Genomic DNA, 14,641 nt, shown 5'->3' with positions numbered 1-14,641 from the left:
CCTAAACTTGCACTGTTGGAGTATCTCCTCAGAGCGGCTTCTGTCTATACAATGTTTGCTAGCAGAATTGAACCAGCCTGGCTTTGATAAAATATGAAAAGACATAAACTTTATTGGATCAGTGCTTCATTTAGTTCTTGCCCTCTTTTGCTGCTACTACTTCATTGTAACTGCTCTAAGGGCCTGAGCAGAATGCATGATGACACTGGTGTTTTGCTGAATGCAATGCTTTGGGGTTTTTATTTATTTTTATCCCTTGCAAATGCTAAAGCTCTTTTACAAATATGTTAAAAGGCATACTGATGTGTATGCTATCAGCACTGTTTCCTCTTTTAGTTAGGAAGTTGTTATGGAATTGGTGTTACTTTCTGGTACTGTATTTCTAACTTGATCCTAAAAAAGTGTGGCAAGCTGATATTTCTTATGCCTGGCCTCAAATAGAGCAGCAGGTTCTCTCCTTATTTACAAAATTTAATTTAATAAATGTTCATTGGTGGTGCTATAGAATATGATAATTTATTAGGTTAGGGTACTTTTTTTTTAAAAATATCACAAATTTTGTCTTGTGGGCCAGTAGAGGTCAGAAGAATCTCTTAGATAAGTGGTGTCTGACTTCCTTGACAGCTGAATAACTGAGTGAAATGTATAGCCCAGGAATCAGCAACCTTAGGCACACGGCTGAGCAGGGTAAGCACCCTGGGGGGCCAGGCCGGTTTGTTTACCTGCCGTGTCCTCAAGTTCGGCCAATCGCAGCTCCCACTGGCTGCGGATCACAGCTCCAGGCCAATGGGGATGGCGGGAAGCAGCAGCCAGCACATCCATCGGCCCGTGCCGCTTCCCACACCCCCCATTGGCCCGGAGCAGTGAACCGCGACCAGTGGGCGCCGCGATCGGCCGAACCTGCAGACGCGGCAGATAAACAAACTGTCCCGGCCCACTAGGGTGCATACCCTGCCGAGCTGCGTGCCAAAGGTTGCCAATCCCTGGTGTAGCCTCTCCCTGACGGAGGAAATGTGTTGTGCAAATGGTAGCAATAGATAGAAAAGGGGAAAGTTTTCATATGTGACCTCTGAGAAAAAGGGGAAAAAAATTATCCCACTGACTTGCCTGACATCATGAGTACGGATTAGTGAGAAAAGGAAGTTAGGTTGCCTTAGGGCTGCTGTTAAGAAAAAGGGAATAAAAAGGTTAAGGATTTTAGGCATATTCCACTATCATGTAAAGTACACTTATTTTAGCACAGTAGTATACTTCCAGTGTTCTGTCTTCTAAATTTCTATTTCCTGTTGCAACTTAAATATATTGTTTTTATTTGTATAATATTGGTTTTATTCTAGACTCATACTGAACTAACACAGGTTAGAGGCAATTTTTCAAAGAAGAAGGGAAGGTTATTATAATAGAATATCAGGGTTGGAAGGGACTTCAGGAGTCATCTAGTCCAACCCCCTGTTCAAAGTAGGACCAATCTCCAACTAAATCATCCCAGCCAGGGCTTTGTCAAGCCTGACCTTAAAAACCTCTAAGGAGGGAGATTCCACCAGCTCCCTAGGTAACCCATTCCAGTGCTTCACCACCCTCCTAGTGAAAAAGCTTTTCCTAATATCCAACCTAAACCTCCCCCACTGCTACTTGAGACCATTGCTCCTTGTTCTGTCATCTGCAACCACTGAGAACAGTCTAGATTAATCCTCTTTAGAACCCCCTTTCAGGTAGTCGAAAGCAGCTATCAAATCCCCCCTCATTCTTCTCTTCTGCAGACTAAATAAGCCCAATTCCCTGAGCCTCTCCTCATAAGTCATGTGCTCGAGCCCCCTAATCATTTTTGTTGCCCTCCGCTGGACTCCTTTCAATTTTTCCACATCTTTTTTGTAGTGTGGGGCCAAAAACTGGACACACTACTCCAGATGAGGCCTCACCAATGCCAAATAGAGGGGAATGATCACATCCCTCGATCTGCTGGCAGTGTTCCTATTTATACAGCCCAAAATGCCGTTAGCCTTCTTGGCAACAAGGGCACACTGTTGACTCATATCCAGCTTCTCGTCCACTGTAACCCCTAAGGTCCTTTTCTGCAGGTGCTTATTCTGCTGTAACTAGTGTTCTTTTCCTTTATCTTGTCCTGTCAATCGGGTCAGCGGTTCTTGTTCTTCATTTCTAAGCATTCTTGTCAAATGTGCCATGCAAGATGACGCCAACCTCCTTCATGTCTTCCTTCAGCATCTAGTTCTTCAGCTCATGACTTAGTTCTTGTACTCTCTAGCCAACGTATCTCACATCTTGCCATGTTATGTGACCCGGCTATCTCAACCTGTGCTCCCTCAACTTTTCCATAACGGAGGCTGCCTGCATCATAGCTCATGCCATTTAATTGCATAGCTTAGCAGCTATTGTCTTACTCGGTGTTCACCTGAGCATTCTTGTTTTGGCAGCGTGAAGTAGTGTTCTTCTCTCTTCCTCATTGACCAGTGTTCCGACCCATATGTCATGGCTGGCCTCATCATGATCTTCTGCACTTTGCTCTTTAGTATACCTGTCACGTATAATCCCCATCAACTCCCTGCATTTACAGCACCTGCTCTTCATGCAATTCCTAACATCTGCATCCACATTCTCATCATGGCTCAACACTGAACTGAGGTTCAGAGTTTAACTCTATACCATCTAACTTTATTGATTTCTCATTGTCCCTCTCCATTAAACTTTACATGTATTCTGTCTTTTGTAAGCCATTTTCTTCTAGTGTAGCTCTCCATTGTTCTAGATCTCTTTCCAGTTTGTATTTATTTTCATGGCATGACATGTCAGCAAAAACCATGCTCCAGGGAGCCTCTCCCCATATCTCCTGCATCAATGTGTTTATTATAATCGGAACTAGGAATGGGCTTATGGCTGATCCTTTATGTAGACCTGTCCCCACAGTGAATGATTCATTGTAGCCACTGCTGCTTCTCACTGTTGTTGTGCTGCTCTCATACATGTCCATGATAGTTTTAACTTATGTCTCTTGCATGACCACAGGCATCTCCATTACAGTTCTCTAGGAACTGTCTCATAAGCCTTCTCTGAATCCACAAACACTAAGTGCAATCCTTTGCATTTCTCTCTGTACTTCTGTAATATTTGGGCTGAAAACACTGTATCCTATGTTGACCTTCCTTGCATAAACCTGAATTGGTTGTTGCTTATTTGATGTTCCAGCTCCTCCCGAAGTCTTTTCTCGATTATTCTTACCAGCCATTTCAAAGTGTGACTCATTAATTTGGTGGGTTGGTAAGTACTACTTTCTTGCACATCTCCTTTGCACTTAAAGATAGGAACCAGTGTGATCTTCCTCCATTCACTGGCCTTTTTCCAGTGCAGAAAATTAAGTTGTCCCCATGCCATCATTGTCCCCATGCCCTCATGGTCTAATGTTTTAATGGCTCAATTGGTATGTTGGCTGGTCCCACTGCCTTACTAGTTTTGTAACCTTGAACTCTGAGTCTCCACCATGAAGAGAAGTCTTGTGAGACTGTTTCTTGCACATACTTCCTTAGGTGGTTTCTTCACATTGTCTTCACTGAGCAGCTTCTCATAAAACAGCTGCCACCTCCTAGTAATATCACCATCTTCCACCAGTACTCTTCCGTTTTCATTTTGGACAAACTTTACAGTTCCCAAGTTCTCTGTGCTTCTATGCCTATTCTTGGCCAATTGATATATTCCTTTTCCCCCTTCCTTCATCAGTAGGACTGCTTACAAGTCTTTAAATATCTGACCCTTAGTTTCTGCAACTGCTCTTTGTGGTGTTATCTTTAAAAGCTTGCATTTCTCATAACTTTCCACTGTTTTTTTCTGCCATTACTTAAACCTTTCCTTCTTCGCTGCCTCTGGCACATCGTTCCCTCTTTTCATTTGGCCACACATTTGCACATTTTCTATAATATGTTCTGATATTTCCTCCCAAACTTCACTGGTATCAGAAAGGAACTGTGGGCTGTCCTGATATCAGGACTTGTACTATTAGAAGAAATTTTGAGTACACATTAGAAATCAAGTCCTTCTCAGTAGTTGATTTTCCCCCCATTGATTTTTAACAGGCACATATTTAGAGCATCAGACTTTGGTATGCTATCTGAAACATCATGCAGTGAGACAATTTCCTTTTTGTATTTATATATTCAGCTCAGGTATCCCTCATAAGTGAAGGAAGGTATCTGAACATTGGGACACTTTCTCAAACCACTGCAACCAGTGGATACGCCCATGCTTTGTAACCTTAAACTGAGTTCAGTTTATATTCAAAATAAAACTGATCATATTCCAATTTTTCTGTTCTCTTTGAGTGGTAGTTAATACCATGCATCGCAGTGAGCTTGAATGGGTTCCTCTGTCAGTTTGATCCAACAGGCATATTGGAAGGCAAAGATACCCTCTCCCAAGTACAAAGAAAAGACCAAATAGAAATAAATGTCCTGTGACAGGAGAAGGTGCTTACATTGTGAAACCGATGGTGTATTATATGCCTGTTTGCTTTTCTTTTTTTATAAAAATTATTTTAAGATTGAAAATGACTTGGTTTGCAAACATATATCCTTATCTGTCTTATTCTTTTCTCTTGATAGTTAAGTGCCTAATCCAGTGACTCTAGGTGCTTCTAAACATTTAAATATACAGCCAAAAAGTGCATTAATACAACAAATCACGTGTACAAAGTACTTGTCATATGATGCACAATATTTGTAATGTAGGCAATTCATAACTACTTACGTCAATTGTTTTCTCTTGTTTCATTGCAGCAGATGCAATTAATAATGCAGCAGGGTTTGGTTTTAGAGGATATGACAAAAATGGAGCATCACGCTGGGATTTAATATCAAATCTGAGAATCCAGCATATAGAGGTTTGTTCATGGCTCTTTCAAATAAAATTGTGCTCATGTAGAAAACTTTAAAGGCATTAAATTGTCTTACACTTTTCTATTCTCAGGATTGCAAAGGTGTCACAAATCAGAGGTGACAATCAGTCTCTGGGGGAAGGGGTGACAAATCACATACATTTTGGATATCTTCTGCAAGCCAACTAGCTTGTGGGATTTTTTGTGATTATGAATACTCTAAATGTAGAGTTACAAATTAAGGAATAAAAGCAGGCTCATAATAGAGCGGTTGAGTAAATTCCTGCTGTCTTTATTCAGCTCATCCCCAAAGAATACTTGGTTTGTGTATCACACTATTCTGAAATACAGCATGAGTCTTTAATATGGCCTCTTTACGTTTTGCAGAAATAATTAATATTTTGATTTTATAGTTTTCAACAAGTTTCAAGATGTTTCTTGATAACTGGAATATTCAAACAGCTCTTTGGCTTAAAAGGTACTGTATTTAAAAGAAAACTTTTCTACTTTGAAGTTTCTTTATTACTTATCTTTAAAAATAATCTATGAATACTTCTTATTAGAGATCCTAAACCAATGCAGCTGCATAATCGATGCTACGCTTTAATTATAGCATTATCTGCCTCTGGCTGCTGGCCTGTGGAGGACCCTGTGAGCTTTTTTAGCTACTCAGTCACAGAATCTTCCCTGTATTATGAATGGAAACTGTGTGCACCCTCTTCTTCCTAGAAACTACACTGCAAGCTTTAAACCACATGGGAATGCAGTTGGGAGAGTATGCTGTCTACACATTGTCTTCTTCAATACCCTTATGTAATTGGCAGATTCACTGTTCCCTGGCTTGGCCAGAAATAAGAGATGGTTCCCAATGGGCTAATGCTTCCCTGCTGTTCCCCCTTGGAATTGTTGTGAGGATGGATTAATAGAGCCAAATGAAACATCCCACTTCAGCTGGGTGAATAGAACGCAGAAAATGCCCATCCTTCTGGGCAATTATATTGAGGCAGGTCCATTTTCCCCTCAGGAGATGAACTTTATTAATAGCTGGCAGTCTGGGTAGACCCCCATCTTGGAGCCTTACATATGCCTTTACTAAACACTTCGGACTGCAGAAGCTTCATAGCCACACATCCAGGAAATTGGATGTTGGTAAGCAGGAGAAGCTAATTTATATAAGATTCCTGTTCTATGAAGTAACTTCTAGTTGTGAAGACCTCTTTCCTAAGTTTTGGCACTATGCAAAAGATGACTAGCATCTCTGAATAGACAACCCATGTAAAGACAGTAACTGCAGTCTTCTGCAACCTGTGGTTGATTCATATGTATTCTGCTGGATTGGCCTCTTGAATTAGCAGTGCATTTCCAATGTTAAGATGGAGATGTGGAATAAAGCCTGTAGAGTAGATTGATACTCATTCTCAGAGCAAGTTTTACAGTCCTGCTGTGATACCAGATCTAGGGCACTGATGCATACTAGGAGCTCTATGGCTTTGTAGTTGCTCTGTCTAATCAAACTCCTCCCTCCAAGTCCAACATGGCTTATAACAGGAAAAGTGCTCCCAGCAAATGTAAACCCGCTCTTCAAATAGTGGAACACACCATCATCAACTGCCTCCTCCAGAGAGTAAGGTGTATCCCTCAAACTTGCTCTCCTTACAAGAGGGTGTGTGGAGGGGGGTACACGCTCCTCCCCAAACATTTGTTCCATCCCTGAAAAGCAGAAAAGGTTTTAATAATTTAAATTTTATTGCAGGGAAGATCAAACTATGTCTGATAATGTAAACACCTATTTGCAAGCCAAACTCATGATGTCATAGAATTTATTGCCAGAGAAGTCAGCAGGAAGGTGCAGTTGCACATATAGCCGAAGGTCTAGAGACATACTGCCTACTAGGGCTGGTTGGGAATTTTTCAACAAAACCATTTTTTTAAATCAGAAAATTCCAATTTGTCAAAAACAAAACTGTTTGCTGCACAAAGTTGGTTTTAATAAGTTTCCCATTTTGAAAAAAAAAAAAGTACTTTGTTGAGATGTCCCATTTATGTGTTTTCCTATTTCTGGAAAAGCTCCAGTTTGAGGATCATAATGACTTCATTTCAAAATTAAATTAATTTATAGTATAGAAAAAAGGCTTAAAGTAACTAAAAGTCAATACTGAAACTAAATGTTTTGAAATTATTGCAATAAAACATTTCAATTGACCCAGTCTGAATTTGTTCCGATTTTTTGGTTCATGAACATCTTCATCCCAGTTTGGGATGGGAACTTTTTTTGGAAATCTCAAAAAATGTCATTGGACAGGTAATGCATTTCCCATCCAGCTATAATAGCTAACCAGTAGAGTTCTGCCTCTCGGAAGTGGTGTCACACCATTGTGAAGGAGCATACATAGTAGCATTGAGATCTGGTATCAAAGCAGTGTAAAGTTACAGCGTTTTCTGTAAATCGTAATATGTTAATGTTTAAGTCCAAGATTCAATAGAACTATGTAATCAAATAGCAACTGCTATTTAATCTATGGCTTGCTAGGTTTTAAATGGTTATTGGCACTATTGTTGATCATCTTCTCTCCCTTATACCTTTTGCCTTTAATATATTTACTTTACTTGTTAGAGTATGCTATGAGCGAGCTTCCTTCAGTCCTACGATCCAGACCTTCGTCCTTTCAGCCATTTGGCATGGTGTGTACCCAGGATATTATTTAACATTTTTAACAGGAGTACTAATGACATTAGCAGCACGAGCCGTAAGTACCAACCATGTATTTTAACGAGTAAGTAGTTTGTAAAAGCAAAGTTACTATGCTACAGTGCCCAAAGATGTGTACATGACAAGGGAAACTCAAACACAATCTTGGGCCCAAAAAGTATAATATATATTTTAGATGTAACAGCAGTAGTGAATAGAAGGGAAGGATGGGAGGAAAGACAAAGAGGAAGGACTACACTGCTGTTAGTGCATCTGTAGCGCATCTTTCACGTGACGTTCTCAAGCTTCACTGACTATCTTGTACAATATTACTGTGATGTGAACAGATATAGTTAAAAGTGATATTAAAAAGACACATACTTGCTAGTGAGGAGGAGGAATCTTTTATTAGGGTTTGGAGGCCTAAGCTAACAATTTCTGTAGAATTTAATAATAATTTTAAAATAAAGGTGCATTTGGTACTTTTGCAAAGATATTAAAGTAAAGCAGTGTTCTCCTCAGCCAGCAGACAAACCTCTCTAGTACATTTGCTGCTCAGAGTTCTGCCAAGCAATAGCAGAGTGACATTAATAAGATTCTGGTCAATTTTACTGCTGCTATTCAGAACCCTGTGGATCCAGAAAAATAAACCCAGAAACTAAAGTAAACCTGTCAAGAAATGTGTCAATGTCACAGTGCTGCTTGGGAAAGGAGGTACTAGAATTAATCAAGGAGGAAGAGGACCCCAAAAATGGAGGCTGAGCAGGGAGGGATACAGTATCAAAGACCTCTTTGCTGTCAGAGCAGGCGGGAGGCTTTGAAGGCGAGAGAGAGAGATGGAGCACAAGATTCCTTGCACCTTCCAACTGCTAGTGGGAGCTGGAGCTTCAGTTTATCAGACCTCTCCTACTACTAATAAAACATAATACTTTTCTCCATAGATCTCAAAGCATTTTACAAACACGAGTTAGCATTATTGTCCCATTTTAAAGCTGTGGCCCCTTTCCTAACAACAGTCAGGAGTCTCTGGAGGAGCAGTATATAGACATAAATTCCCTTCCCCTTTACTGCCACTGGAGGGGTGGATCTTCACACTTTTCAGCCAGGCTGATACAAAACTAGAGCCCCAGGCAAGGCCCATAAACAGTTCCCTGGCACGAATCGCAACACTCCACTCTCCAGTGGAGCACCCCTCACTGTCATATTTCATCTCTCTCACAGGTATGGTTAGCTCTCACGTTTACAGAGCTTGGGTTTGTGTGTATTAGTAGTACTGACTGACTATCAAAAACAGGTTGAAGTGTTGTATCATGTCAGTTATTTACTGTCCCTTGTTAGGTCTGTGAAGATCAGATTCTCTGTGATCACCACCTTCCTCTCAATTCCTTATTAATGACATTTACTGATTAAAATCTAATCCTTTCAAGCGTAAATAACCTAGATTTCTTTATAGCTAATTCTGTAGAAGTTGGATGATAAATCTTAACTGGGTTGATTTTTTTTAAACTGCATATACAATTGTTTCTAATTTACACTTCAGTTTTCTACAGATTGGCACAAATGGCCATGTAGATGCATAGCTGACCATTTGCTTGAACAATTAAAGCAGAAGGTTGGCCCAGTGGATAGGATGCTAATTTAGGATTTGAAGATACCTGAGTTTAATTCCCTGCTCTACCACAAACTTCCTGTGTGACCTCGATCAAGTCACTTAGCCTCTGTGTGCCTCATTCCCTTCTGTAAAAAGGGGAAAATAGCACTTCCTACCTCACAGTGGGTTTGCGAGGATAAGAACTTAAGATTGTGAGGCACTCAGGTACTATGTTGATGGGAGCCATATAAATACCTTAGAGCAGCGGTCCCCAACGCAGTGCCTGCGGGCGCCATGGTGCCCGCTGGGGCATCTATCTGCACCCGCATACTGGCCGGCAGACAAGCATCCGCCAAAATGCCTCTGAAAAGTGGCAACATCAAGAGGCAGAGGTGCTGAAATGCCGCTGATTTTCAGCGGCATTTTGGTGGCGACGCCTCTTGATGACGCTGCTTCTTGGCGGCATTTCGGTGGATGCTTGTCTGCTGGCCATGGTCCTCGGTGACTTGTTGTCTAGCGCCCACCAGACAAAAAAGGTTGGGGACCACTGCCTTAGATAGTTACTTCAATTTTTCACATGCAGTTGTAGTTGTGCATACAAATTAAAGGTACATCGGCTTATGTATAATATATTTAAAAGCCCTTATTTTGTATTGCATCATTAAAACATGGCATCTTTGGAGGGTGGGAGAGGAAGTAGACCATATCTTCCTATTCTACACAGGCTCCACACTCCAGGACAATTCAGTGATGGGTGTGATGTTGGGAGGAAACATGCTGAGGCATTTCGTTGAACAGGATACGACAATCATGATAATCATATGTAGTAATTGTATAGGATTTTTTCATCTTCAACAGTCTTCATAATCTTGTGAGATAGGAAAACCTTAATCTCATTTCAGTATTGACTGAAATTTAGGTGCATGACTTTTCTAAGACCATGGAAGAAATTGGTATATAATCCCAAGATTTAGGTTTAGGAGTTCTTTTGAGTCATGTGCTCAGGGCACTATGTCTACGGCCAGATTGTCCATTATGATGTGACACCGTTGCACTGCACAGGTGGCACAAAGGGGCAGGATTCTGGTGATAAGTAATATCCCTTGTGAAGGGAAACTCTTTTGGTGGAAACTCACTTGGAGGCAGTCTCCTGTCTCAGCCTCCAACTGAGGGTAAGAGGTGTGACAGGGGAGTGGGGTAGGATGGAATGAAATTGCACTGATCTTCCACTCTTGTGAGGTCCTTAAGGGATGTTACTGTAACCGACCCTGCAGCTGGGCCAACTCAGCTGTAATGAGCTCTCTCATGCTCTCCACATAGGTACCAACTCTGTGGGTGGTCCAGGGCTGGAGCACCCACAGAAAAAAATAGGCAGCTAGCTTCCCTCCTCCCCCCACCCCCCGGCACCTCTCACCTGCCGGCGGCGCCACCAATCAACTCCTACCCCTCCCTCCCAGTGTGTCCCAGCAGCTGCCATCAGCTGTTCTGAGGCGTGCAAGAGGCACTGAGAGGGACGGGGCGGAAGTGAGTGGGAAAAGGCAGGATGGAATGAGGCTGGGGAGGGGGCAGAACTGGGTGGGAAGAGGCAGAGCAGAGATGGGGGTTTGGGAGAAGGGGTGAAGTGTGAGGCCTGGGGCTGAGCAGGAGTTGAGCACCCCCGGGCAAAGGAAAAAGCTGGTCCCTGTGCCTTGCCCGCCTCCCTCGAGGGATGTCTCTGTCATTACGAAGCAGCTCTTTGTCCAATGAAAGAATGATCATTTAAAATGTATTTTGTGTGCGTTTTCTCTCTGTTTGTGCTTTTAGACCTTAGTATGTGTTATAATTGCCATAATAGTATGTTGCAGGTACAATTTATCACCATTCACTTTTTCATGGGAATTGTAACTGAAACATGAATATTTAACTTTGGCTTAAAATGGCACTATCTCAGGCTGTAAAGCAATTTACACATTCACAAGAACATGTTGTGAGATATCACAGGGAAGCAAATAAGGCCACTTCATATGCATAAGGCCTTTTCAAAAAACGTAAGCTTTGCTTCTACCTAGCGCTTTCAAAATTATTTTTTTTAAACCTTAAAATGGAAGAATGATTAACATTTGACAATTGAATCTAATTTTTTCATTTGTAAAACTTTGCTCTGTTTACTTTTATGGGCATTGGATCAGGCCCACACTGAACAATAAAATAAATTAAAAAATAAATAAAACCCACAAAAAAAAGAAATAATTTTGACCTCAAAAGAACTTGTTCCTAACCACAAAAAACTCCACTTAATCAGGCTTTTGCTTGAGGAATGACCAAAGTAAGCAGATAGCTTGCTTATTTTGTACTTTCAAGGTTTGAAGTAAGGACTACGTTGGACCAGTGGAGGATACTCCAGTGAGAGAGCTCAGCCTCAGAGATCAAATCTCTTATGTATAACAGAAGCATCCTCACTGATCTCAGCTCTTAAGATGGAACATAAAGACAGAGGTGGTCTTACGGAAAACCAGATCCCTAAGCAGCGTAGGAATTTATACATAATGCCTTGAGTCTCAGCCAGAAACAAGTTGGTAGTGAGTTTAGGTGTAATTTGTCGTACTCAAGAAGCACCACTAAGCAAGCCAGCACTAGCAAAAATTTCTGAATAGTTTTTAAGGGTAGCTCCCGCGTTGAATACAAAAAAAACCAAACCAAAACAAAAAAGCATGGATAATTCTGGCAAGGACAGCAGTAAGGAAAGACCACAATGTCCCAGACAGACTCAACTGCTGCTATCTGAGAATTCAAGATTAGCCAAAAATCCAAAAGGAGTGTTTGATTTTAGTGTAACCCTTGCACAAAGCACAAACTTATCTTCTTTAAAACACTCCACCATCTAGCTATGCCTTAATAAGAAATCAGATTTGAAACTCTTTTTTCAGTCCCACCTTTGTTCCACCAATGATACAGTCCTGGATCGTAGAGCTTCTCAGGCATGATTCTGTCAGTTACTGCTAAGATTCACTGAGTCAGGAACACATAATTATGCTTCTCCATCACAGCCTTTCATAATGATACCAGAATCTGCATGGACACTTGATCTTGTCCTTCACTGGACAGACAGTCTCTTAATGAAATCAGCACAAATACTGACTGCACCCAGACTCAAAGCCAGATTGAAAGGGGTCAGTAAGAAGGCTGCAGATAATAGAACTGCTTTACCACCACTACCCCTCCAAAAAAAACCAAACATACAAAATCTGAAGGTACAGGTTGGTAATTGGCAAAACGATCAAAGTGAAGACAAAGGACAAACAATTGTTCATTAGATAGAGCTTATTCCCAAATTGGTAGAAAAATCTCCGAAAATAAGTAAAAGCCTTTCCCAATTAGACAGATAAGGTGGGTGAGGTAATATTTTTTATGGGACCAGCTTCAGCTTTCCAACTTACACAGAGCTCTTCTACAAGCCTTGGCTAATATGAGGCAGCCAGATTGTTCTAAGTCAGGGGTTGGCAACCTTTCAGAAGTGGTGTGCCAAGCCTTCATTTATTCACTCTAATTTAAGGTTTTGCATGCCAGTAATACATTTTAACGTTTTTAGAAGATCTCTTTCTATAAGTCTATAGTATATAATTAAACTATTGTTGTATGTAAAGTACATAAGGTTTTTTAAATGTTTAAGAAGCTTCATTTAACATTAAATTAAAATGCAAGCCCCCCCCCAGACCAGTGGCCAGGACCGGGCAGTGTGAGTGCCACTGAAAATCAGCTCGCGTGCCACCTTCAGCACCCGTGCCATAGGTTGCCTGCCCCTGTTCTAAGTGGTGAGCAGCCTGATTAGTTTTGTTAACTGGGACTTTGTGGACATTACAGGACGAAAGAATTTTCCTGCCCTATCTCATAGCTATGGCCCAAGACTTAAAAAATGCTTTATCTTCCACTCTCTCAACATGCTATGCAATTTCTGGCCCTACAGACTTCTACTTTCAGCCCCCAAAATGAGAACCCAAGTGTATCCTTCCACCTATGTGTTGAACTAGAAATCTCCTGAATCAGTCTCCATTGCTGTCAGCTTAACCTTGTGGCCCTGAGTAAACTTATGAGAGCCATCCAGTGCCGACAGGGAATCACAAAGCTTTTAATAGACTGTAATTTTTTTCATGGTACTTACTGCATATTTCTTTAAATGTGATAAATTTATACTATGAATTAATACTGTGTTTAAAAGGCTTCATGTCAAATATTTAACACTGGCTGTTACAATCTGTAGCCTGTAGGGCAAGCATGCCTATTATTCCCTGACTTGCCTTCATTATATTTAGTGGCTTTCATCAGCTGAAACACAAGAAACCTACAGGTCTGTATCCTGTAAAACATTAGCTTAAGCATAAATTAGCATAGGTGTGGTTAAGTATGCCATAACCCTTGTCTTAGATAAATGGCTTCACGGTTATGTAATTGTGCCGACTCACCACCATGGTGCCTCCTGCTGATCGTTCTGCGAATTAGCTCAGTCTTTTCACAGGGCGCCCTCCTCCAGTGGTGTCTCGCCACTGTCACTTCTGCTCCGGACCTGCGTTGCCTCAAGGATTGCGGCATCCTCTTTAGGACACAGCCCTCCCCCCATGCCCCATTCCATTCCCCTCCCCCCCCATTCTGGGGGAACAATTGTCCTCTGTCCAGCCACTTGCCTCCGTGGCCGACTGCAGCCCAAGGTTCTAGCCACTTGCTTCAGTGGCAAACTGCAACCTTTCACTGGCCACTCTCCTTAGTGGTGGTACTGGGAAGGAGACTTGGGCCCTCCCACTACCCTGGGTTCTGACCCAGAGACCCTCTAGGCAGCATCCGTGTGCTGCATCTCCTTCAGCCCCCACTGTCCCTTTCACCATGCCCCTAGCACCTTCTCTGCTCCTGTATCTGGACTTCAGTCTTTCAGCCAGTCACGCTGGAGCGCCCTCTCGCTCCCCTCACCCAGCCAAGCACTGCTCTGTCCAGAGTGCTGGCAGTTCTGTCAGCCCTTCAGGAACCCAGTCCTTTCTCACTGGGCTCCGAAGAGGGGGAGGGATAGCTCAGTGGTTTGAGCATTGGCCTGCTTAAAGCCAGGGTTGTGAGTTCAGTCCTTGAGGAGGCCACTTAGGGATCTGGGGCAAAAATCAGTACTTGGTCCTGCTAGTGAAGGCAGGGGGCTAGACTCAATGACCTTTCAAGGTCCCTTCCAGTTCTAGAAGATAGGTATATCTCCAATTATTATTAAAATTAACTGCCCACTCTGCCCTACAGCCCTCTTTATATATGGGCCTGCTCTGCCCTCATTGACTGCTCGTTGCAGCCCCTCTCTTATTGGCTGTCTGCTGCACAGCCTCCTCAGGGCTGCTTTTAACCCTTTCTCCACCAGCATGGGGTAGACGCCCCATCACAGCTTACCTGTAGGGAAGTTAGGAGAGCTTGATCAATGGTAAGAGTCAAAATGTACCAGTAAATGCTACCATAAAGACAATGGAAATAATAACCACAA

The 14,641-nt window shown here is 42.0% G+C and overlaps 1 protein-coding gene and 1 long non-coding RNA gene across 4 annotated transcripts in view; one reads left to right on the top strand and one right to left on the bottom strand.

The window, feature by feature from the left end:
- LOC127049812 (uncharacterized) overlaps nucleotides 1–14,641 on the bottom strand; it is a 74,238-nt gene that overhangs the window by 23,356 nt on the left and 36,241 nt on the right. The gene's annotated exons all lie outside the window — the stretch shown is intronic.
- MBOAT2 (membrane bound O-acyltransferase domain containing 2) overlaps nucleotides 1–14,641 on the top strand; it is a 219,997-nt gene that overhangs the window by 191,057 nt on the left and 14,299 nt on the right. For all 3 annotated transcript variants that reach the window (XM_050950800.1, XM_050950801.1, XM_050950802.1), the window contains 3 exons: nucleotides 4,782–4,885; nucleotides 5,293–5,357; nucleotides 7,494–7,626. In XM_050950800.1, the coding sequence (XP_050806757.1) occupies nucleotides 4,782–4,885; nucleotides 5,293–5,357; nucleotides 7,494–7,626 (302 nt within the window). The remainder of the gene's footprint in view (nucleotides 1–4,781; nucleotides 4,886–5,292; nucleotides 5,358–7,493; nucleotides 7,627–14,641) is intronic.

The sequence above is a fragment of the Gopherus flavomarginatus genome, chromosome 4, assembly GCF_025201925.1.
Source record: "Gopherus flavomarginatus isolate rGopFla2 chromosome 4, rGopFla2.mat.asm, whole genome shotgun sequence".
In the NCBI taxonomy this organism is placed as follows: Eukaryota; Metazoa; Chordata; order Testudines; family Testudinidae; genus Gopherus; species Gopherus flavomarginatus.
The sequence above is the reverse complement of the archived record's forward strand: the minus strand, read 5'-3'. Positions and strand labels throughout refer to the sequence as shown.